Source organism: Melanostigma gelatinosum (genome assembly GCF_949748355.1).
Source record: "Melanostigma gelatinosum genome assembly, chromosome: 8".
Classification (NCBI taxonomy): Eukaryota; Metazoa; Chordata; class Actinopteri; order Perciformes; family Zoarcidae; genus Melanostigma; species Melanostigma gelatinosum.
In genome coordinates, this window is record NC_136641.1 from 26,497,146 (window position 1) to 26,523,342 (window position 26,197).

A 26,197-nucleotide genomic window follows, 5' to 3' on the forward strand; every position below is an offset into this window, starting at 1 on the left:
CATTCCTTTAACTTAAATAAATAACACTCAAATTAAATAAATAAATAAATTCCCTCAGATAATTAAATATGTGACGTGAGGATAGCAAAGACAATATTTTAGAATATCAAAGACCTCAGTCTGAATAACACCTGAAGGATGGAGAGAGAGATCAAACCCTTGAATAACATTTCATGATAAAAGCTCATGAACTCTGGAAGATGAAGAACAGAACACATTCACAGATGAATACTTTGATATGACTTGTACCAAAAGGCTGAAACTATAACTATAACAACAAATAAATAAAAACCTAGTAAACATAAATGGAAGACTGGTGAGGAGGCGTATCTCTTAGACATGACTGTATCTTGTCCAGCTCACATTAGGATATCCATATAAATATATACACATTATTATTTATATATATATATATATATATATATATATATATATATATATATATATAGATACACATTATATATATATATTATTCTTATTGATTATCTTATTTAAGGACCTATTTAATAGAGGTTGGCAGCACATTTTAAAAAGTTAAATTCATATGTATTTGTTATTTATGAACCGAAAACCATGTATTCTGCCGACCTCAACTCTACATCGGAATCTATATTAACTTTCATGATTAAATGTACTTTTGTATGACGTAAATGTGGACATCAAAGCAGCTCGAGTGACATAATATGAAGCGAGACACGTTATCTGAAGATATCTGGGATGCTGTTTTTGTGCAATTTTCATTTCGACGACAGACACAAACAGAAACATCTGTCAGGCCTCACCGGCTTCTTAACGGACTCAAGTTCTTTTAGATGGCGGTGGCTCCGTCCGGCTATAGGTCCTGGTGGAGGAGGTCGCTGTGTGAGAGCGGTTGGTAGTGCTCCTCCATGCCCGACTTCGCTCGATGCCTTTGAGCAACTTGTCTCTGGTAGCGGGCCTGCTGCTGGTGGTCCGGGTCCACGTTCACCCAGCTGTTGGCCGTCCACTTCATCCCACGGCTCACCGGGCAGTCACCGTGCAGAGAGTACTCGTCCAGCTCACCCATCCAACCTGGGGGGGGGGGGATCTATTTTACTACTTTGGTTGTTTACGTCTGTACATTTCTACTAAATTCACCAAAAGTTACAATTAGATAACGCCTCATTTACATATTTAAACAGAACATTTCAGAAAACTTGTAATAAAAAAAATGAATGCGTCTTAATTAAAGTAGTTAACTGTGGAAGTTTCATGTTGATATATGTTTATTTTATTTTTTACATTATTCACCTGTAGTGTCTCCCCTTCAGGACTTTCTAAACTTCAATTAGACAGAATTTTATTCCCAGTCGATCATCAGCTGATCCTCTTTTCTCACAGGGTTTACATAACTGATGTGGGCGACGTTTCTTTTAGGATTAAACACAATGATCATAAGCCTCCTCACCTCTTCCATCTGAGAGGTGGTTGTACCAGAGCAGAGCCGTCCCGGCAGCAGGTTTTATTCTCATGTTCCCTCTGTCACACGTCTGCTGGGTGTCCGTCAAGTCCACTCCATCCTGGACCAGCGCCTAGGACCCAACACAGTGACGAGTGGCTGAGCAGTCATTCTGCCACACTCGTGTTCACTGAGGCGTAAACTCCCGGTAGCTCCCAGGAATTTAGCTACATTTTTGTCTTTATTTGTTGTTGTTTGACGTGTTCATCACTAATGGTATACAACAGAATACATTCTTCAACATCTGTAAAGGAAGCGAGGGGACTTTGAGTCGATCAACCAGCCAGACCTGCCGGACCAAAACGTCACCAAACTGCTCCAGAGAGGAGAGTCGAGATGGAAGCTAAGCTAACCCAGCTAGCACCTGAGGCTACTGCACTACCCAGCATGAGCCCACATCTTCACAGAGACCTGGATCCATAGTGGTCCAGGATCAAGCTGCACTAGACGGGCAGACAGCGGCACAGAGAGCAGGACTCTGGTGGACCAGAGGAGGAGGACTCTGTGTTTACATCGTGAGGCTCGGTGCTCAAACGCTCACAGTTGATGGACAATGTTTTTTTCCTCATGTTTAATTCTTAATGTGAAGATGTCGGCCATATTGTCTGCACAGACAATTGTTACATTCCTTATGATGCAGGTTCAACAAATGCTCTACAGGAATGTTCTACTGTTTTTGTTTTGTTGTGTTGAAAATGAGCTACAACTGCATTTCGTTGTGCTTCATTGTGTCGCATAAAGACAATAAATCATCCTTGAAGATTCCTGGTCGTGGTTCAGCAGCATTCAGGTCATGTTCAGTTGTCATCGTTTATCATCACAGTGACAGGTGGAAGCACACTCACCTGCTCCTCATAGGTGCGGTTGTCGGCCACAGGAAAGGTGGTCTCACCTCCTTCCTCTACAGAGCTGAGGTAGAACAACACGGTCAGATACCTGGGAGGAAAAAGAGAGGTAAACATGAAACGGTGTCTCCTCGTAGTCAAAAGATACATTATTTAGCTTCATGCACCAGTAACAGCAGCTGTCAGAGAGCAACAGACTGCTGCAGGAGAGAGTCCTAAAACCAGGACATGAGTCAGCATTAATGCACTTTCTTAAAGAGATGCACGCATTGCAGTTTTCTTGGCCGACTCAGATTTTTTTAAAGAACAAGAATTCACAGCAAGTTTACAGAATAACTTTTTAATTCATTTTTTTTTTACCATCACCCAGAAACTTTTATTTTAACTTTGTTATAGTCATCTATATGGATGTTCAAATGATTCAAATGATTTGGAAATAAATGATTTGTAGCTACAAAAATAGATGATGTAAGATTCTTAGAGCTTACGTCATAATTCTCTTTCTGATCTTTATTTCATCTTCTCAAATGAAATCCTCAGTGAGCTTTGAGATGAAGGTGTGTGTGTCCAGATAACAACACACACTATCACACACACCTGCAGGACACCTCCGTCAGAGCGGACGAGTTCCCCGCCAGACGAGAGTGAGCGCAGGTGGTCTCTGAACGGGAGGCGCCGCTGTCGTGGTGGGCGTCGCCGAAGTCTCCGTGCTCGTAGCGAATCACCTGCAGCGGCTCACTCAGCTCGACCAATGAGGAGGGCAGACGAGTCAGACTGATCAGTCTGAGCAAAAAATACAAGTTGATAATAAATCAAGAGTGTGTGGGCTGCTACTGTAAAGTGTGTGTGTGGTTACCGGTTCCTGAGGGTCTGCAGCACATGGTGGGATCCTGGTCCTTGGTGAAGCCTCGTGTGTTTGTTTCTCTGTTTGAAATGACTCCGTGGCTTCCCGCTCCGCTGCTGTCCGGGACGCTGAGACTGATCGTACACATGCCTGAAGTCATCCAAGGTCAGCAACCCTGAACACACACACACACACACACACACACACACACTAGACTATTTATATCCCTCCAGTAGCTGGGAGCCTGGGACAGTTAGAATATAACCTGGTAACAGACATGAATGGACTTTCAGTTACGCAACATGTCGATTACAGTTCAGATTGAGGGTTCAAGTCCTGAATGGCCAGAGCCTGAATGAGTTTACGTTGGTATCTTATTATTATTATGTTTACTATGTTAATGGTAATAATAAGCAGCTCAAATTCTCGTGAGTCGGAACGAGCTAGAAACATGAAACTTGGTGCAAGTAAGAAATATGATGTAATAAACGCCCAAAAGCAAGATTTTGGAAAGGCCACGCCCCTTCACACTAAGTCTGACTTGAAATTTGCCACACATGTCCAGCTCAATGTGCTCTACAAAAAGCCACTCGGACCGTACAAGTAAACCTGCTGTATTTTCTGCCATTTTGAATTTTGAAGAAAAAACCCCACAAACCTAGAAAAGTGTCCCTCACACCACAAGTCTGATTGCAGTAAAATGTCTTTAATGTCTCAGCACACCAGTGGACCTGACTCCACAACTGTTCGTCCAATCATCATGAAACTTGCAGGACGTGTCCACAAGAGAGCCAAACAAACGACTTTGAAACCCCTCAATAGGGGGCGCCACTGATTCCAAACATGTGCGCAGCTCTGGCTCAAATGTGGCCATTAATCAATGACAGTTCTGTCCGAAGTTGCCGTTATTTTTAATAAAGCTGTTGGAACATGGAGAGAAATGACTGGCGGGACTTTGAGTAACATTGTGATGATGAAACAAGTGTCTCAGTCCGTCTTTGGACAGAAATAGAACAGCTGTTTGCTCAGTTTGGTGAACCCTGAAAGCTGCGGCTTCAGATTTTGGCAACCGAGCTGCTTCCTCTGTCGAGCCCAAAGAAGGAGCTGAACCCTGGAATGCAGCTTCATTTCAGTCTTGAATTCCTGGACACTCCAATAAACAGCCTCCCTTCTCTTTGTTACGCCCCTATGCGGTTACTCTCAGCTGAATGGAGACCGCGGCCCAGCAGCAACAATAGCTCTGGGGGGCTGTCAGAGAAGAGCTGGACGGGGGAGGGGGATCCGGTGTGTGGGGGGGAATTCAGAAGAAGGCGGGTTTGGAGAATAATCCGTTTTTTAATGAGATAGGATGAGGGCACATGCGGACTGGGAGGTCTGGCACAATGGGGTCGGGTCACATCGGTGTCAGTCCTCACAAAGACACTAACTCTCACCAGCAGAGACACGATGGAAAGTCCTATAGAGTCCAGAATCAGAGGAGGGTGGGCTTCAACGAGCTTCAACAAGTGAATAGCGGCATCTCTGTATTTGGACTGAATCTCTGCTCTCCACTTTACTTCAGATATCAGATAAGAGCTCAATCATGATTAGAAAAATATCCTTTAAGTTGAAAAAAGTTACATTTCAAATCACGGGAAAAAAGTTTGGTGTCTCACAAATTCATATGTATGAGCCCTAAAACTGAACTGATGCAGTGGTCTTTATGGAATCAGTCACAAACGTCCTGACACACACACACACACACACACACACACACCTACCTACCTGTTGGACGGGCTTCCAGACCAGAGAGTATGTGCCGTAAGTTGTCCGGGTTCAACCAGGTTCCATCCCGAGAGCGCGAGTGACTCACAATCTGCAGAGACCAGAATGTTGTTGTTTTTTTGTCTCATTTCAAACAAACACTCTTCTGACAGTTCGTCTAACTTCTCCTAAAAGATCTAGTTCACCTCCTGCTTCTGCAGCAGCCCGTCCTGGTTCAGGTCCAGCAGACTGAAGACCTCCTCCGTGCTGAAGGAGAGCAGAGGCTGGCTGGACTCCTCTGGGCCCCGACCCGGTGCCGTGGTCCGGCTCTCCATCAGACCCTTGAGCTGAGCCAGCTGCACCACCACCCGGCACTCCTCCTCCGACAGGAAGCCGGGCACCTCTGGACGGGACCAGAGGAGACAGACAGCGGCTGTTAGGACATGTGTGGTGCTTCAGAAGCCTTTCAGAAGATCCTCGTTTGAAATGCAGACGCATTTAATTAATTCACATTCTCTGTTTTTATGAGTCTTTTCGTCTGGAAAAACTCTCAGTGGACTTATTTTAAAGCACAAATTAACTGCCAAACGCACAATTATGGAAATGAAAGAGCCATATTATCGTGACACCAGCAGGCCCCTCTGTCTGCCCGAGATTAGAGTGAGGATCAAGCGCAGGTGGTGTACCATCGATCAAAGAGAGCGCCTTGGAGATGATGCAACGCTGATCAAAAACATGCAAAGTGAGGCTGACGTCCTGGGTTCATTCCCAGTTTAACTGGTGAAGATCACACATGACGACTGGGCAGCAAACACACGGGAACCTCACACCGGTCATCTTTCTTTTAAATAATCCCCCCCCCCCCCCCCCACACACACACACACACACACACGTGAGTGATGTGACTTAAGTGGATTTGAAGATCTCTCGTCGCTGATCTGTCAGACTAAATGGATTACTTTAGATTGCCCAACAAAACCTTCTCAGTGTGAAGCGGTCGACTTTCAGACAGTTTGATCAGTGTATGCTAATAGTAGCATGATTAGCATGTGTAAAAAAGAGCCGTGGACTCAGAACAAGCTCATTTGATCTGTGCTAAGAAAATCATGCAGATGCTGTTGTCAACCAGACCCTGTTGTCATAAACCAGGCCACGGGAACACAGATTCATATTTCACGTTGCAGATGCAGAATGTGGAGGCAACGGGACAACATTTTGGTATCGGAAGCGTTCTGGTTTTAGTATCGACCAATCGCGTTGGAGCAGGCTTTGGTTGAATGCAGGTAAACGGCCCGTGTGGAGAACAACTGGTCTGACGATGATTTCGCTTCTTATTAGTTTAAAATGAGCTCTGAAACTGGCTAAGACCGGTCTAAGACGTGGTCTCCCAACTCCAGCTCCACATCTCAAGTGTCTAATACGTCATGGAGTAAACAACGAGCTAGCAGCCCAAAAGGGAAGTCTTGGCCCGGATTTCAGTCGGTGTTGAGTACAGGAGCTCTCTAGTGAATGTATTCAGTATAGAGTGCATCTATATAATGAGTCGGAGCTATTCCCCTCCGTCAGTCCCCAGGGAGCCATTTGTAATGTAGACCCTCTCCCACGGGGGGTTTAATGAGCCACGGTGGAAACAGTGAGGGCTTCTGGGAGTCTGTAGTTTATATTATCAATTCACACAAAGCAGTAGGAGAATCTGATTGATTATTCACATCTATTCATCAGTAAAGTTGTTCTAACCCACTCAAAGTAGTCAATCTCTTGTCTTTATTTGCTCTAATTTAGATTTTCTCAACATTTCAGCTCCATCTTGGTCTCTAATGTTCCTAGAGAATTAGTTACACCAGCAGAAAGTCCTATTTCACGTGTCCTCGTCGACTCATGTATTCAGATCACCGTGTCGTGGTCACTTCCTCTCGTAATAAAAGGCTTCCGGCAGGTTGGCTGCCTGTTACAGTAGAGACCTTGTTTGTCACCCGTGTCTTTTTTACACTGTACCCAACTTGTTTAATCCCTATTGTCCAGTCAAGCCTCATTAATCTGGAAAACTGATATGAATGAAGCACCCCCCCCCCCCCCCCCCCCCCCCCCGGAAAGGAAGTGACCTGCTTGTCTGGACAGGAATCAGGTCACGGCTACGCAGCAGGGCGACACCGATTCTGTTTGTGTCCACACAAGAGCAGCAGCTACAGATTCAATTCAGTATCTGCTGATTCAGTTCTCTATTTATTCGATTCATCATCTGGTCAATGAACAAAATAAGAAATCTGTAAATAGTGGAAGATTCCCGTCACGATGTCCCAGAGGTGATGATGTAGGACAAGGCCTCACAGTGGAGGAGATGCAATCAGTGCATTTTGGGGCAGTTTCCCCGTCTTTAAACGATGAATCGGTTATTAAAACAAGTGCTGATTAACTTTCTGTCGATCAGCTATTCGTTGAAGATCGGGTTTGACAGGCGAGAGAGTTTCTGCATGTTGATCATCGTCTCTTGGAAGGTTATCGCTCTGCAGGGCAGCTCTACTGTCTCCTTACTATTATGGTTTATTATATATCATCTTCTGTCTCTCGTGAGCAATAAGGATCCATAAAAACATCCCTCTCAGCAGGTGAGGTGGATAAGATGAATAAATAAAGTAACAGCACTGAGGTCAGGGCGGGACAGGGTTGGAGGAGTTTCACTGCATGAGGGCCAGTCTCTGTGGAGATGGCACACCCCCCGAAATATCCAAACACTGAATCATCTACCTAACAGACCTTTAGCTGTCAAACACACTTACATCTAGAAACACAGTAATGTGTGCCCCCTCTTTGTTCCTACGCCTCCCCTTCCTATGCAAATCACCGCCCCACTATAAATACACCTATCCCTCCAGCCGCTCCTGCATTGTCACACAGGGGGCTTCATTCACCCGACTTCAGGACTGCTCCTCCTTTTCCCAGCCCTCCATCGCAGGATGACTGCTGTGAGGAACATGACGCGGCGCAGCCCGCGAGGCGGAGCCTTCCTGGTGACGGGCACGGTGCAGGGGGAGCGCCTGGTGGTCACCAAGGCGTACGCCTGGCAAAGACGGGACAAGAACCTGGTGGCAGCCGCGCGCAAGTGGAAACATCACAGATGCAGGAGCTAGGATCGTGTGCTATAGGTCAGAAGATTCAAGAAATAACTGAGATGTATTAAACGGCTGCAAAGTGCGCGTAGCATTTGGAAATCAACTACAAACCTACCGACTGTGAATTGTGCAAATGATCACGCAAACGTCTCTGGTTATGGTGGAGATGTGCAGTCAGCTTATAAAGTACCAACGCTGTGTCGCTCAGGAAGTGGAGGTCAAAGAAATAAAAAGATGTTTCATAGAAAATGTACATATCTGTGAATTTTAAGTAAATAATCGCTGGTCTATATTTGTACGGCTTTGAGAATAATTAAACACGTGTGTTGTAAAGACCCCATGAAATGTCATATATTTATGGAGAGCAGATAAAAGACTGCAGTGCACTTACCAAAGAGCAGAGGTTTCAGGCTGAGCGTCCTCATCTCGTGGGTTCGGTCTGGCACGAGGGACACCTGCTGGACATGTCCCACCTGTAGATGGACAATAAGCATCGTCATCACAGTTTAAATGCATGGGCAGAGTCACAGTGGCCCTATGTCACATTAAAATATGGTTAGTTTGAAATCTGATGCATGTAAAATATCAGCGCTTGTGTATGGGTGGCACTAGAGGTACTTGTGTATGGGTGGCACTAGAGGTACTTGTGTATGGGTGGCACTAGTGGTACTTGTGTATGGGTGGCACTAGTGGTGCTTGTGTATGGGTGGCACTAGAGGTACTTGTGTATGGGTGGCACTAGTGGTACTTGTGTATGGGTGGCACTAGAGGTACTTGTGTATGGGTGGCACTAGCGGTACTTGTGTATGGGTGGCACTAGCGGTACTTGTGTATGGGTGGCACTAGAGGTACTTGTGTATGGGTGGCACTAGTGGTGCTTGTGTATGGGTGGCACTAGAGGTACTTGTGTATGGGTGGCACTAGCGGTACTTGTGTATGGGTGGCACTAGAGGTACTTGTGTATGGGTGGCACTAGTGGTACTTGTGTATGGGTGGCACTAGAGGTACTTGTGTATGGGTGGCACTAGCGGTGCTTGTGTATGGGTGGCACTAGCGGTGCTTGAGTATGGGTGGCACTAGCGGTGCTTGTGTATGGGTGGCACTAGCGGTGCTTGTGTATGGGTGGCACTAGCGGTACTTGTGTATGGGTGGCACTAGAGGTACTTGTGTATGGGTGGCACTAGAGGTACTTGTGTATGGGTGGCACTAGAGGTACTTGTGTATGGGTGGCACTAGAGGTACTTGTGTATGGGTGGCACTAGTGGTACTTGTGTATGGGTGGCACTAGAGGTACTTGTGTATGGGTGGCACTAGCGGTACTTGTGTATGGGTGGCACTAGCGGTGCTTGTGTATGGGTGGCACTAGCGGTACTTGTGTATGGGTGGCACTAGCGGTGCTTGTGTATGGGTGGCACTAGCGGTACTTGTGTATGGGTGGCACTAGCGGTACTTGTGTATGGGTGGCACTAGCGGTACTTGTGTATGGGTGGCACTAGTGGTACTTGTGTATGGGTGGCACTAGCAAGGACTGTAGGATAGTCCATCAGTGATTGTCGTACTGAATTTGTCATTTTTCTTACCCGTATCCCCTCGATGCGTGGCAGACTGAAGCTCTGACTGTAGTCCTCCTCCATGTGGAGCTCCTCTCTCGAGGCTCCGCTAGTGCTGACCTCTGGTTTGGCCCCGTCGCCGCTGACCACATCCCCGGGCCCGTTGTTGTAGTGCACGTAGAGTAGCAGGCCGATGACGTTCACGATGTACACGTGGAAGAACACCATAACCACCACGAAGTAAGCACGAGAGCAGACGTTACTTCTCTGGATCTGCATTCTGGTGGAGGCGCGAAACGGAGCTTTGAGGGCCGATGATGGCACGTTGTCTTCATCATGTTCTTCTTCTTCCTCCTCCTCCTCCATTAAATCTTCCTGAGCTTCTTCTTCCATTGTCTTTTTTTTCTTAATTTATTTGTTGGTTTATTTGATAAGGGACAGTGCACATTAATACAAACTGTATCTGTAGTCCCAAGAGGCAGTTATAAAGTAAAACCTAAAAACTGAATATAAGATTAAATTAACAAAGTTATGCCAATATTGACCCTTTTACAATGCGTGTACAAACAATGAAAGAAGAGAGAATATTAATATAAAGTAGTATCATCATTCAGGAGACTCTTATATTACATTATCAAGTACTATTATATGTATGTATACTGGATATATATCTATTTACGAGGCAACGATACTGACAACGTCTTTATCACACCTCTGTTTCGTAGCGTTAGCTTGATGTTAGCTAAACCTAGCTAGCTAACTAACGAGCTGTTTGGTTAAAAAAAATCGACATTGTCGTCTCTTCTGCTTCTACACGAAGAAACATGGCAGCTCCGAGTCGTTTTCTTTGATAAATAAATGTGTCATCATCAACTGAAGTCCCTTAAATCCCGTGTTAGCTATTACAGGCTAGCTACAGGTTAGCTTAGCTGGTGCGCTGCCCCTGACAACCTGCCTAACAACAACGGACAAAACTAACGACTGCACACGAGCCGTCGGTTCCGTTTCCGGTTGCACAGTGAAACCGTTAGCGGCCTCTAACGGTCAACGCCGGGGCAAAAATATGGTCTGAACCAGGACGGACCACTATATGGAAGATGTGGAATAAAAAGCCGATTTATATTTTTACATAAAGTTACAATGAGGAACGTTTAACTGGTTGTAAAACAGATGTAGTAAAATTAGAGGTTTTCTAAAGGGAGTCTGGTGCTCAGAAAACAATACCACCTTTGTCCACAGGGACCGCCAGAAACAACACCGAAATGAAAGTTCCTTGTAGTATCTTAAGTAAAAGTACCCATACAACAGTACTCTACTCGGAACTAGGGCAAGTTCTGCGTTAAACATTCTACTTTATTAAAAGTACAGAAGTACTACACTTAGTAGTCTCGCTGTCGAAAAAATGTAGTGGAGTAAGAAGTGCAGTACTTGACTGTGATATGTGACATTCGTTAAGTAGCATACAATTAAAATACTTACAATTACTACAAGGACCACAAAAAAATGTCCATAAGTGCAGTATTTTGATAAATATAGGCCTACTTTACACCACTGCACAGCGCAAGAGGGGTTATTATTGTATTTTAATTCATACATCATTGTGTTATTAAATTGTTCAGTTTCATGCGACATTAATTTGATAGCCTTCCCTTCATGGTTTAATTATAGGGCGGATATATTATTAAAGGACAACTCTAACAGTAAAGAATTGCATTTTAAAGTTGGAAACCAGGGTTATTTTAAAGTTGGGGAGACTACAGGAGTCATATTTTTAAACTATTACACCGTCCCTCCTTAACCCTTCTAAACCGAACCCTCCGAATATCCTCCTCTTTCCAACCCGGCACCTCCAGTTTCTATGTTACATTTGTATGCTACATTTTCCTCATACTGTAATAGAGCCTCTTTGTTATCGACTACTAACCAACCCTCAAACTGTGAATGATATGTAATAATATTCAGGAGGGATACTGTTTATTATTGTCAGGAGGTGGCGCCAATTGCCAAGTTTTATGAAGTTATGCCTCTATAAATCTGGACTTTAATTCCTGTACTTGTTACTTTCTTCGTCAATGAGATACATTTGCATTTGCACTTTGTTTAGCAAACAGAAATATCTGTTTTTATTTTTATTCTGCGATAAAACCGTTGACGTTTGTAAGAAAAACAATCAGACGGGGAGCTACAGTGTTAATAAATGACAGCTCATTGGACAGCCTCTTTATCTTAGTCGCTGTCATGACTTTAGTGTATGCTGGTTAATATTTTGGCTGGATGACAAGTATACATGTGGGAAACTGCAGACATTGCAGCAAACAGTCAACTCACATACTTACCTCACTCTGACAGGACAACCGGTCACAATCAGAGACACAAATGAGTGGATCTGCTTCTAATTGTTCTCTGGTCAGCTGTATAAAAAATGTAATTTCATGTAATGTAAGTATTTTTCACAGATATGATGGTTTCTATTGTGGGACTTGCCCCCATTGACTTCAACAGAACCGGATGACGTAACGACCCTTCCCTTCTTTTATTGGTTCCTCGCACAGTAACCGGAAGTGAACTGGGACACATTTGGCGTGTTTACCTTTCTTTATATATGTATATATGTGGTGTAGTTGTGATCCTGACGGCTTTTTTTAATGGCACAGTTTCTGAACACGTGTTCTCCGTTTTGATATTTATTTTACAGTGTTTATAAAGCATTTGAACCTGCTTTTTAATATTTATAATGATAATAAAAAAGTTGACCCGACTCATCATGTGTTTATATTGTATTTATAAACTTTGGGACCTCAGAAAAAAAAGATTTAAATGAAACAAGACGTGGCAGATATGCATCATACTGTGAAAATTCCGCAATTTTCGGCTAATGCATTATTCACAAGGAATTTCTCTGGAATGGGATCTTTGTATAATATAGGCTGATTTCCCCCGTGACACTACCCCCCCCCCCCCCCCCCCAAAAAAAAGAGAGAGAGAGAGAGAGAGAGAGAGAGGGAGAGAGGGAGAGAGAGAGAGAGGGAGAGAGTGGGAGAGAGAAAGAGAGAGAGGGAGAGAGAGGGAGAGGGAGGGGGAGAGAGAGAGGGAGAGAGAGGGAGAGGGAGGGAGAGAGAGGGAGAGAGAGAGAGAGAGAGACAGAGAGAGAGAGAGAGGAGAGAGAGAGAGAGAGAGAGAGAGAGGGAGAGGGAGGGGGAGAGAGGGAGAGGGAGGGGGAGGGTTGGGGGTGGAGGTTAGAGAGTCTCTATAACCCCCTGCGGTCTTTTCCGGGATCACGCCACCGCTTCCACTCGGGATCCACAGCAGAGCAGCGATACGTAGCTGATCATCCACCGCGCGGGACGGCGTGCTGTTTTTATATAAAAGACACATCACTGCAGCATCACAGGGCGACGACTACCGGGACACTGCGACACACCGTACAACCCGGAGGATAAGACACGCAAAGCAGGAGAAAGGCTGCTGCGTGTTGTTTCCACAGCAGAAGTAGTTGGAGGAACTTGTCGCAGTGGGTCCCAGCGTGCAGCCTGGATTACCGGACACAAGCGGAACAACAGTCCAGCAGGTCAGTGGCAGCTGTGTTCATCTTCATGTTCATGTCTTCTCTCCACGTTTTAATGTTGGGACAAAACAAACAAACACGCACGAGCGTCCTGTAGTCACCTGACACTGCAGGTGGAGGTATTTTGTTTTCGGGAAAACAAAAGATATTTGCGTTAAAGTGGAACTGATGTTTCTATTCCGAAAATGGGGGCTATTAAAGTGAGACCACAGCAGGTTAAAAGTGTGAAACAGGCACGAAGGCACCATGGACCCACAGTACACGTCTCACATGAATATGTTTCACATATTACAATCATATCGCAGCCGTTCCTCCGTGTAAATCCACCGTCATAACACCGGGACAGCCTCTGAAACGAGTGTCCGAGCCGGCCCGTTGGTGGCTGTGTAACTTTTATTTTCCCCTCCCCGCTTCGACTCTCCTCCTCCCGGATACTTGCGTCAGGAAAACACGGGGAGAGGAGGAACCGACCGACACCAACCAGCAAGAGAGGCCCGGAGGGTTTAGGGATCTCTGCCGGGCAGGCCCGACACCGACTGCGTGTTTCTGTTGGATCGTGTCCCGTGATATTCATCGTGCCCGCTTCATGTGCGCTCTGCCCACAGTCACGTCGACGTTACGTGGAGATAATGTGACACGTTTAAGTCCTTTTGGTCACGCAGCGTTTTGTCGAGAAAACAAGAACTGGTGGATGTTCGCCGTGTTATCACCAACATGCAGCAGTTCATATCAAACATGCATCTGAGCACTTCATCTCCGTTGGGAAATATCATTCAGGACTCAATTATTCATGTCCATCTCTGTGTGGGATGTCCGGATTGAAGAAATCACGCGCATCCGTCAAAGCCTCTGCGAAGCATCTCCCTGATGATGTCACCAATGAGCTGTGTATGATTCATATCTGACTGCGTTATTACCGCGGTGACAGCGGTAATAACGGGTGAAGGGCCTCGTTACTCCCCAGCCATCACACTGAATATCGTGACTTGTGAAACCTATCTGTGTGTTTTTGATTTATTTTCTCAAAGTGTAAGTCCTCACACCATTTACTGATCACAGGACGCACCTGCACCTGTGAGTTCTAGTGTAAACGTCACCAGCTGGTCACTATCTGCTCAAATATTTATGTCTTTAATCAGAAAAATGCTCTTTTACAGAAGTGTCCGGGTCAGTAACAATAATAATAATAATAATTACACTAAATAATTACGTTTTGGTTGTTATTTGTCATCATGTAGACCCCATAAAATAAAAGTGCTCCCCGTAGGAGAACCCTTTTTAGTACCTGGTAGAACCTTTGTGTATGTTCCACATGGAAACTTTTCAGACGGCTCCTCTTCGTGATACCAAAGACTATCTGTGAAAAGTTCCACCCCCTATGCAGGGTTCTAAAGAGACATGGTGTAAGGGTTCCACCCAGAGCACTCTCTTGGGGTTCTATCCAGAACCTTTCAACCTTCCAGGGGCGTTAACAAGGACCCACTTAGGGTTCTCTGTAGAACCCTTTTATATTCCAAGGGCTTCATTAAAATCCCACCCAGGGGGTTCTGTCGAGAACCCTTTTCTTTTTCAAGGGTTCCATATAGAGCCCACTCGGGGTTCTTCGTGACTCCTTAAAGGATCAGGGCTGATGTGGTTCAGCCCACAACGATCATGGATCACAATCCCAGTTCTTGGGTTCTGTGGCTTGGATAATCCTTCAACACTCGTTCGTTCAATAACCCTCGAAGAACTCTTTCATCCGAAGAAGCAGCCGTCAGTGGAATCGCATCACGAGCTCGTTCTACAGGGTTCTGTCTTCCACATCGACGACTCGGCTCATCGTACATGTTTACATTCACATGTGAGAAGAGTTGGAACGATGAAACAGTTTTAATATTGCGATGTTGATTTCAGCCACATCATCCGTCACTCAGTGATGTTGTGGAGACGTTGTCTGATCCAGACCTCCCCCAAATCATCACCCTCGCTTCTCCTCCTGTGAGTGAATTTGGTCTTTCTTAGGAGGCGGGACTCTCTCGGCTACGATGGGATTATGAACTGGGCCTGTAGCAGCATCATCACAGTACAAGTCATGTGACATAACCAGCTGCTCTTATTCACAAATAAATAACGTAACTTCTCTTCAAATAATCCTCCCGTTGTAGGCAAAGAGCAAGAACAGCGCTTCCTGGAACATGTGGTGAAAGTCAGCGATGAAGTCGGCGGTTACGGTGACACTAGATTCTATGGTAACGGTGTTACTGCGTCCTCCTCGTGACTCGTGGCTTTAGCTTTGCTTTGGTTGTAGAGTGTCGGCGTGTCCGTTAAAGCGTCGGGATGTTGCGTGTCCGAAGTGTGCAACATAGCGAGTAGTTGGCGCAAATCCTGAACATGCTTCTGTATTTGTTTCCATATTCGGCTGCTCAAGATCACCAAAACTCTGCTCGCACTCAGCCCGGTTTAGACTGTTGCATTCAGGGGCAGCGGTAAAGAACAGACAGCCCGGTGGCACAGAATTGTTTCAGGCGATCATAACGTTGAGAATTGAGTTTTAAATGTCCGATCGTTGAGTTTTCTGGATCGAGTCATCGAAGAATTCTTGTGTTTGTTCATTCATCTAAACTCGTGAGATATTACGTGACAGGAAAGATGCCGAGGAGGAGCCGCTGGGCTTGGAAGGAGAACGGACAACTTTCTGGTGTGTGTGTGTGTGGCTGTGTGTGTGTGTGTGTGTGTGTGTGTGTGTGTGTGGGATTCTGTAGTTGGGCAGATTTGTGCATTACTCATGCATCCTCAGGCCGCCGTGCCAGGCGGTGATTTGGAGTGCCACCGAGTGGCCATTCCACTCTGCCACCGTGTGTGTGAGTGCATGCATGCGTATGAGTCATGTGCCACTGAATTGCAGAAGAATGCTCGTTTGTTTGTGATGAAAAGGACATAAAGAGGAGAACAGGAGGAGAACAGGAGGAGAACAGGAGGAGAACAGGAGGAGAGCAGGAGGAGAGCCAATATCTGACGGAAGCAGCATCAGATCATGGCTTCGGTCTCTAAATGTCCCCCTTCTGTTCTGATGAACGTGATGCATCTGTGATTGTCGTGGGACTCGTAGGATAGGGGGGAGGGTCCATGTGGGGGGGGGGGGGGTAGTCCCATACAATAAATCCAATTGAGTAGCTCAGAAATATAACTGTTCAGACAGAGAGAAGCTAACAATGCTGTGAGGATGGTGCGCTTTGTGATATAAACACGTATATGTAAAGACGTCTCTACGTCACTCCTCCTCACTCCAGATATGGTCACTTAACCAGAGGAGTCGCCCCCTGATGGACATCAGAGAGAATGCAGCTTGAACGCGCTTCAGCTTCACTCGGCACAACGTGGAGGTTGCCGCCTGACGCAAACTTATTGGAAGTGACGGACGCTGCAGGGAAAATAAGCGCCGTGATATGAAGTGTTGTTAACGTTGTGTGTCATTTTTCTGAGCACACGTCTAAATAATTCCGATCAATTAGCAGCTAAAGTACAGGACTCATAGTCACTAGTGTGTGTGTGTGTGTGTGTGTGCGCTCCATAACTAGTAACTAGCGAGCACCTGGGCGCGACTTAACGACCTGTTTCCATCTGTGTGTGTTTTGATTGGCAGCTCGCCCGTGTTTGTGTGTTTACTGCACTCAGGTTCAGCCGTTCTTTTAGCTCCTAAAGAGGCAAAGCTGGCCGAGGAGTCCCAGAGCAGCATTACACGCTGCAGCGCAGAGTGGCATCACTGCAGGGTTAGGCTTAGCTGGATTTATCAGTGTGTGTGTGTGTTGAGGATGAGATAGATGTGAATTCTCAGCTTTTTGCCACTCACTCACTCACTCACTCACTCACTCACTCACCTCAGAGATGGAAAACTGTGGTTCCAGCCTGGGCCTGTAACCTAGCAACCCAAAATGGTGCGTGTGTGCGTGTCTTAAATACATCAGGCTGGTCGTCCTCCTCAGGAGCGTGTCAGTTCACCTCACCTCCGTGCAACCACACAAAGCACACAAATACCTTTACTACCTCCATCACCGAGCCGCCACTCCTTCCTTTTATTGCACAGCTGATTGCTGTATTTTGCTGGTAGTGTCTTTCTGAGGGAGTGAGAGCGGCCTGAGTCATCTGGAGTGGGTTCCCTCTGTTTAGTGGGAGTTGTGCATCTGTTCGCGGTGGGCCACATGTCTCAGCCCACTCAGCCCACTGCCACGTCCATCTGCACCACACGAGACTCCGACATGCAACGCACCTTCACAACGCTTTGTTCTCCCGGGAACCTTTTGTTGTTCTTTTACAAGTTGACCAACGCCGATACACTTCGACATGTCTTACAACTGTCAGGCTATTGACGGCACAACATGTTCGATTTTTATTCAAAGATAAATAGCATGTGTGTGTTTCAACTCGCTGTCGGAGGGAAGAGAGAGCAGAAAGCACAGCTGGTACCCGTCGCCGGTACTTTGGAAAATGAGTGGAATGTCTTTCAAATATTCAGACATACTTGACCATCCAGAGACCAGGAAGGTACCACCTTCACCTCATTTTAAACCAGGCTGAGTGAAGCCAAAGTGTGTCTTAAAGCTGCATTCTCTCTAGTGTCCACCAGGGGGCGACTCCTCTGGTTGTATAGAAGTCTATAGAAAATGACTCTACTTCTCTCTTGATTTATTACCTCAGTAAACATTGTAAACATGAGTTTATGTCTCAATCTCTAGTTTCAAGTCTTCTTCAATACAGCATGATGTTCATTTAGTACATTATGGTCCATTTAGAGTCACACAGACCATAAAGCAGGGGATGCTTTAGGGCGGGGCTACACAGTGATTGACAGGTCTCTAGCAGACATGTATACCGCGTCTCTACGTCACTCCTCCTCAGTCCATATATGGTCACTTCCTGTTCACTGGTTGCATAAAAACAACATGGAGACGGCCGTAGTCCAAGATGGCGACGGCGACTACGTCCACTTCTTCTACAGTCTGTGGTACTGATCCGAGTCCAGTGTTTACTGAGCTGTGTGTCGATATGGTAAAGACCCTGATCACTGAATGAAGCCGAGCCTTTACTTTCTTTACTCGAAACTTATATTGCAGCAAAGATCAAAAACTGACGGAAATATGAATGTAGCATAAAGTAATAAAAAGTCACATTCATGCAGCTGTCGGGCAGACGTACACGAATACATGAACAGATGAAAGAGCAGCTGAAATGAATGCACAGTGATACTGAAAGTCTGGCTTATAATCGGATATTCTTTAACGGCAGATGCAGAAAGTTTTCAAACTGAGTAGCAATAAATATCTCATTCGTTCCCACAAAAATGAACGTTTGCTTCTTTTCTCATAGTTGTTTACAAGTCAGACTGCACCTGATTCCATCATCCTATGAATAAAATAGGATCTCTCAGCTCCATATATAACACACTGTGGTACCCTGAAGCGTTTCCCTCTGTGAGCCGCTGGGTAATGAGACTCCAGCTGCATTACTGCTCACGCTAATCCAGCAGAGATAAGGTGAGGCCTGTGAAATCAGGTGTGTGTGTGTGTGTGTGTGTGGAGACATCCTGGTGCAAGCCTAAGTGTGTGTTCATGATACACTGGTATGTATTTATCTGCGTTATGTTACCGGCCGTTCCCCCCATAATGTGACTCATTTATTCCCGATGACGAGGAGGAACTCGGCCTCCTCGTCCGAGCGGTCTTCTTCTGGAGGGAAGTCTGGGAAAAACATGCAAATGAGGGGGGAGGGCGATTCGTTCCGTACTGATAATCCACGGGGTGACGGGTGATATGGAATGAATGTGAGTCGCTCTCCTTTCGTTCCGGTTGTTCTCTTTATTAAACTTCAGAAAGCGGCTGAGGTGGGAAACCGCATCCAACAGTGCTCCTGTAAACTGACAGAGGCAACGTTGCTAGCAATGTATCGTCACCTCAGAGCATCTTCTAGTGGACAACAACAAAAGGCCAGTCGTGCTGAGCGACGATCGCTGGCTTTGAATTCCCTCAGAGGGTTAGCTGACTGAAAGACAGAGCGCCTGAAAGGATGAATGGCTTTTGTTGAAGCCGCCAAGGTTGGACACAAAGAGAGAGTGTGTGTGTGTGTGTGTGTGTGTGTGTGTGTGTGTGTGTGTGTGTGTGTGTGTGTGTGTGTGTGTGTGTGTGTGTGTGTGTGTGTGTGTGTGTGTGTGTGTGTGTGTGTGTGTGTGTGTGTTCCTGTCAGCTCTTATGGGTCAGATAGAAGTAGAAGGGGGACAGAAATACTCTGCCGTAGATGCCTCTACCTCCAGGCTAGTACAGCAGAGCGTAGAGGCACACACACACACACACACACACACACACACACACACACACACACACTGAAACCAGATTTGAAATGTCTGCTGGGCTCTCTAAACTATATATTATATATTATATATTATATATATATATATATATATCTTTTGTCTCTTTTGTTTTAACATCCGAAAGTACACCATTTATCAGAGCCAGAAGCTGTGAAAACCATCATTATCGTCAGATTGTCATCTTTATGACGGTCTTTGAACATATTATGTTACAGTTTTTCTCAATTGCTAAAACACTAAAACCCATTGGCTGAGCAAAGTTCTCAGTTGCCTGAACTCATTTAGCTGATTGTGCAGTCTGTTGTCAATACCTTAAACTGTGTCACATGGTAAAACACAATTTGCAGATCTCACTTAGACTTTTCAGCAAAACTCTAAACACATTCTCAGTCTCAAAACACATTCTGCACTCTAATGCACATGTCATCCACACTGGTAAACACAAGTGGCAACGATCAAATACAAATAGAGAACACATGTCATTGATTAAACACAATCACTCAAAATGGATTTCACTTGTATCAAATGATGTGACACAACCAATATTAGCCAGTTTAGAGAGCAAACAGGTGGTTGAAGGTGATGTCGACGAAGTGCTCTGGCCTGACCCAGCCCAAAGACAAGAGGAAGCACATTGATGATATGTTGACTTCTTTGATTTTTGTCCCTTTTACTGTAGTATTGTATGCTGTAGTAGGCCTACAGTGCATTGTAGGCTGTATAATGTACAATAAACAAATTGTATGGCCTTGAACATCGTGCTTTCTATTTGTTACAGTAACAGTACTGACTGCTCAATAGATGTTGACTGGTTGCAGGTTCATATCAAGAAAGAACAAGAATTACAGTATCACAGAGACAAAGGACACGTTTGTGAGATGCAGGGTACAGTACTGTACAAATAGGGGTACAAGGAGGAGGAAGAACAAAAGAAATTTCAAAGAGCAAAGCACAGTAGTCATTTCTGATCAATTTTGAGCGACTGTAATAGAACATGTTTTCGTTCATATGAAATTTGTTTTGAGATTAAAAATCTACTTCTCCCTGAGAACTATATGTTTTGAACAATGTGTTTTATATTTATTGGTGTATTGTTTACTGACTGCTTGATGGTGTATATTATTTTGATCACTTTGTTTATGATTTGAGAGCAGTGTTTGATTTTGAGCACAGGTAAAACTGTTTTGAGGCGAAAGTTTCATTTTGCAAGAGGATTCAGAGGTTTTGTAAATCGTGCTTGAAGATGAGGTTTTGTGTTTACAGTTTTGAGAGAATGGGCGACCGTTTCAAGAAATGTGTCTTAGCAATCGAGAAAAACTGTATTACATTGCATATTATGAACGCTTCCGTCAGAAAAAGCAACCGAAACGAACCTTAAAATGGAGATACCCCATCAAAAACATTTATTCTGCATGTCTCATTTAAAATCGTGTCCCAAATAAACTGTTTGCTTTAAACAGATTCTGAACTCCTCAATGGAACTATGAAGCCATGATTGACTTGGCTGAGACCAACAGTCATGTGACAACAAATCAGAGAAACGTTGACTGAACGTCAGGCTGCTGAACACGGAGGAGGAGAGGAGGAGAGGAGGAGAGGAGGAGAGGAGGAGGAGAGAGGAGGAGAGGAGGAGGAGGAGAGGAGGAGGAGAGGAGGAGAGGAGGAGAGGAGCAGAGGAGAGGAGGAGAGAGGAGGGGAGGAGAGGAGAGGAGCGGAGGAGAGGAGGAGAGAGGAGGGGAGGAGAGGAGGAGAGGAGGAGGAGAGTGGAGGAGCACAGGAGAGGAGGAGAGTGGAGGGGAGGAGAGGAGAGAGGAGGAGAGAGGAGGAGAGTGGAGGAGAGGAGAGGCTGAAGTAGAGGATGTAAAAATGGAAATAGTTAAATATGTACAGCACGTAAAGCCTCCATGTTTTTCCTACAGTGGTAACGCCTGTGAACAAATGTTCCAGTGTTTTCCAATTTTTGTAAAATACATCATCACAGAAATTCAACTTGTGTTTTTTTTATGATACATGTCATTCTAACAGTGTTATTCTGCACTAAAGACATGTTCTAGTTCTCTCTACTTCTAGTCATCATGGTTCTGTTTCCATAGAGGAGCAGAACTTTATATTTCAGAGGACAACAAGGCTGCAGAGAGGAAAATGTGACAGGAGCGAAGACCTTCTTGGTGTTCAGAGGGTTGAATGCAGCGGTAAAATGTCTGTATGTAAATGAAAACTGAGCTAAGCGGAGTGACCGGCAGGAGGGTCGAGAAATCAACTACAAACCTCATCATGCAAAAGTCTCGTCTTCCTACTGAACTTGGTGAGCTTCCTGTCGCTGCTCCTCCCTGAGAACCTCCAGCGAGCTGCACGGTCGGACAGTTTCATGTTTTCTTTCCGTGTTTTGTTTTGTTGCTCTCTTTCCCTCTGTGTCGGCTCCCTCGTGTTCTTTATTCTGCTGTGTTTGCACTTGGGCTCCATAGCAATGAGAGCACACGCTGCGTGAGCAAACACAATCATCGGGAGCTCCAAAAAAAGAATAAACTGTCGAAAATGCGCCGAGGCTGCAGTGCAGTAGTGTCACCGTGCAATGAAGATCAACGGGGCCGGGGCGTGGATCGAGCTGGTGATGGTTCTGATGAAAAACAATGACCCTGGTAATGATGATGGTGGTTGTCCCTCCCCCTTTTTTCAGGCCCGTGGGCCCCGGTGGTGCTGTCAAGAAGATGGACAGGATGAAGATTATCAAGCGACGGCTGTCCATGTCTCTACGCAGCGCTCGGCCCGTCGACGACTCGCTGTCAGAGCTGGCAGAACAGATGGCGCTGGACGAGCCGAGCACCGCCAGGGACGACGGTGAGACGCACGCAGGTAAAAACACAAGAACCCTGAGCGGACGCCATCACACGCCGTGTATACGCACCGAACATCAACCGCGGCATCTCGGAAGGAAGAGCTTCTGTGGAAAGGGGGAGCGAGGCGTCTCTTTAATTCTCCAAAGTTACCAATAGATAATGCCTCATTTGCATATTTAAACACAACATTTCAGAAAACGTATTGTCTTAATGTCAGGAATCAACAGGGGAAGTTTCGTGCTGATGTATATTAGTTCTTTAAGTGCATGAAGCCATAATGTGGGGGAGAGATTTCAAACAGAAGTCATAACTGATCATCACAGGACGTGCAGGAAGGTTCTGCAGAGTCTGATGTTGAACTGTATTTATGTGTTGATGTGTATTAATACTCTCATTAAGGCATGCAGACATGTAAACTCACACCTGAGCTTTTTCAACTCACCCTCGTCATCTTCACCTCATCGTCACCATCACTTTATTTTGTTTGTTTTCACTTTACCATCACGACAGAGAGGAGAAGTTAACGTGTGAATTAACACATATTCACATGATCACAGAAAATAAAAAGCAACGTCATTCTCAGGAACTCTGGCTGCCATCTGCTGGGCATCCTCCAGTCCTGCAGGCCCCTCTGTGGGAAGACCTCACCTGACCGTGTGTGTGTGTGTGTGTGTGTGTGTGTGTGTGCATCATATTCCGGCTCCAGACAGAGATGCTTTGTTTTAGAGGAGAAAGAGAGACAGGAAGTGAGAAAAGAAGAAAAGTCTGAGCTGTGTTTTAGTCTGCAGAAAGAAGCAGTAACGTTTGTTTCTTTGTTCCGCTACCTGATTAATCTCACTGCCTGCCATCGCCGTCCTTTTTTACATCCTTCTCTTTAGTCTTTAATAGCTCAAGCTATGTCGGGTCATTTCCAGAGAGCGTAGCGATGGAGGAAGTGATGTAGAGGATGAGGAGAGGGACATTAAACTTTCACCACTACATCTGGTACATCTCCTCTTGCCCTTTTTCCTTTGCTGCATCGACCCGACCCGCACATCTCTATATATCTTAGTCACGCTGTGCTAAAGAGACACTCCCTTTCTCACAGAGCTAATTAGTTTGACTTCTTGCACTGTGTTCTTTGAGGTTTGTTACTGGAGGCAAGACTGTGAGGATTTAAGAGGAAAAAGAACAATAACTAAACCCGCAAACCACTTTTTTTTTAGCTGAAACCCAAGAATAAATACGCGCGTGTGTGTATATATATATATATATATATATATATATATATACAGCTATTTAATAGTATCCTAATCTGGACATTTTAGGTCAAATTATTTGAATTATACATCATGTATAATTGGAATATGGCGGTTGCCTTCCTATAAAATGTCTTTGCAGAACATGGAGAGGAATATTAGCCTTTTTAGCCTTTTTAGTTTGCCTCATGCTAATCGCTAGCATACACATAGCTATCACTCATGCTAATCGCTGGCGTTGACATAGCCCAGCCTTGAATGTAAACTCAAATTCACAAATGTTTGTGAGAATTTATACTGTATTTTGTCGTAACAGACACTTAACCTAATCATAATAATAGTCAGCATGGCAGTGATTAGCGTTAGCAGTTAGCATTAGCGCTAGTTACGAGCATTAGGGTAACGGCCATAATGTTAAAAACTAGCTAAAGCTAAAGTAGCTTTGACCAAGTCCATCAGTTAATGTGGTGTGTTTTAATCTTCTGTAACTGTAGCATGAAATGATGGTGGAATTAGCCAGCTAGCTAGCTAATTTATTAACTAACTTAATGCTTCATCCACACGCTCTTGTCACAGCATAGTAAATCATATTGCTATCTCCAGTTAATCAGTCATTAACACTATTCACCAGATGTTGTAATGTGCTGATATTTTATGTAATGAATCCACAAAAAAGAGAGCAGAGGCTCTTTTCACGCTCGCGAGGCAATCTTTCAACTTCCAGGGCAGATGCACTTTGCCCAAACTCGCAGGTTTAGTTCAGCTACTCTTTAGACCCTCATGCTTGACGAACACAGTGGAATTTAGAGTGCAATGTGGTGTAAATTGGGGATTATTTAAAAAGATATGAGACATTTGGGCTTCCACCCACATTCTGCACAACTGGTCCATTAATACGACTGAATGTGAAAAGAAAGAAGATGATACGTTCATGCAGACGGCCACATATTAAGTTAAGGAGCATTTGTTTCCACCAACAGTCCTCTTAATATCTTCTCCCGTCCTTCCATCGGTCGTTCCCTTCGCGTCATGTGGCACGTTTCCCACAATGCATCTGCTAGTTGTTCCTCTGCATGTCTCTTTATTCTTTTCTTAACTCTCCGTTCTTCAAAAATCCACCTTTTTATCAGTTCATGACTCAACATATTTTCCCCTTTGCACGCCTCATGCATCACACACTTTCCATTCTATTTCTGTGACTGTGAGCTCAGACCTGTTTCTTCTAACACGAGTACAGCAGCTGTATTCATTCCCACCATTTCATTTTATGTCTTTCTTCACTACATATTGTGCTGTTCCTACATGTTCTGCTGCCTCTACTGTCTGGTCTCTGGGTGACCTTGTGTCGCCTTTCTCTTTTTTCCTCCCTTCCTTCCTACCATTTCTCTATTTTACTGCTTCTGTTCCCTCTCCTCTTCCATTTCCTCAACTCTTCATCCCTCTCTTTCCTTTTTCTGGTTTTGTGTCGACCCGCCCTTCACTTTCTCGCTTTCTCTCGCACTCTCTTCTTGTCTCCCTTTCCTCCTTTCCTCCCTCCCTCCCTCCCGCCCGCCTGCATCGCGTGTCTCTCAGAACCCGTGGTGGTGAGCGCCGTGCACCCTCCCGCCTCGCACAGCGCTCCCTCCTTCCTGCGTCAGTATGCCGGTCACCTGGGCCGCACCGCTCTGCGCAGAGAGCCGGGCGGCGGGCTGGAAAGAGACAGAGCCTACCTGAGCCTGCGCAGGACTGGATCTCTGGGTACACACACACACACACACACACACACACACACACACACACAGTGATGCATGCGTGCGTCCATAAGCGCAATACAAATAAACATGCAGCTGAATGTTCACGCAAATTCATAGATTCTGTTTATTCAGATGTTAGTAAAGAAGTATTTTTGAGTACACATACGCAAATACTGAAGTGCAATTTTGAGGTGTTTTTATTGTACTTGAGTATTTCCATTTTATGCCACGTCATACTTCTTCTACGTTTGACAGGCAGACATTGTTTAATGCGAATGTTGCTTGAACATTTATTTGACAGCAGTAGTTACTTTGAGGATCAAGGGTTTGAACACAAATATATATATGATCCATGTATACAGTCCGATGCACGATAATAAACCAGTAAGAACAATCGAATAACATGACGTAACTCAGACAGGAGCCATTGTGCTACATAATAAGTACTTTTACTTTTGACAGGCGCTTACACTTCATTGCGATCAGGCAGGCTGGGAATCCGATAAGAATGGAAACTTAAGAAACAGGGACAGCAGCGTAGCTCTGGGTATAGTTTGAACATTTTCAATACTTTTGCTAATATGATTCCTGAGATTCAGTACCAATACTTCTACAATATATTTCTGAAAAAACTGCCAAAAACTAAATAAATGAAAGAAATAGTGTGTCTGATTTATCTGAAGTAAATTAAGTTATGCATCACAATCTATGGCAGCTTTCAGTAGTAGATAGTTGTCAATACTCTGCTCTATGGACACATTTAAGTTGGTACCGAAAAAGTTTTTGATGCAAATACGCAGACATACAATAGCAGTAGAAGTACACGGCAGTAGTAGAATGCAACAGATGTTTATGTGGGGCGTTAAAGGATGAGTTTGACATTTTGAGAAATGTGCTTATTCCTTCTATTCA

At 44.9% G+C, this 26,197-nt stretch overlaps 2 protein-coding genes across 2 annotated transcripts in view; one reads left to right on the plus strand and one right to left on the minus strand.

Annotated features, from left to right (window-relative positions):
* Positions 1-507: 507 nt before the first annotated feature.
* Positions 508-10,251, minus strand: LOC306781054 (transmembrane prolyl 4-hydroxylase-like). Its single transcript, XM_079273704.1, has 9 exons — positions 9,600-10,251; positions 8,411-8,492; positions 5,116-5,312; positions 4,931-5,021; positions 3,179-3,341; positions 2,920-3,105; positions 2,323-2,413; positions 1,427-1,550; positions 508-1,050 (listed from the first exon to the last, which is right to left on the minus strand). The coding sequence occupies exons 1-9, from the start codon at positions 9,960-9,962 to the stop codon at positions 833-835; spliced, it is 1,515 nt and encodes a 504-aa protein (XP_079129830.1). The 5' UTR covers positions 9,963-10,251; the 3' UTR covers positions 508-832.
* A 2,626-nt stretch (positions 10,252-12,877) lies between these two features.
* Positions 12,878-26,197, plus strand: part of LOC306781195 (cyclin-dependent kinase 18-like) — a 42,014-nt gene continuing 28,694 nt past the window's right edge. Inside the window, exons 1-3 of the mRNA XM_079273938.1 lie at positions 12,878-13,137; positions 22,155-22,330; positions 25,125-25,289. Of these exons, the coding sequence (XP_079130064.1) occupies positions 22,186-22,330; positions 25,125-25,289 (310 nt within the window). The 5' untranslated portion in view covers positions 12,878-13,137; positions 22,155-22,185. The remainder of the gene's footprint in view (positions 13,138-22,154; positions 22,331-25,124; positions 25,290-26,197) is intronic.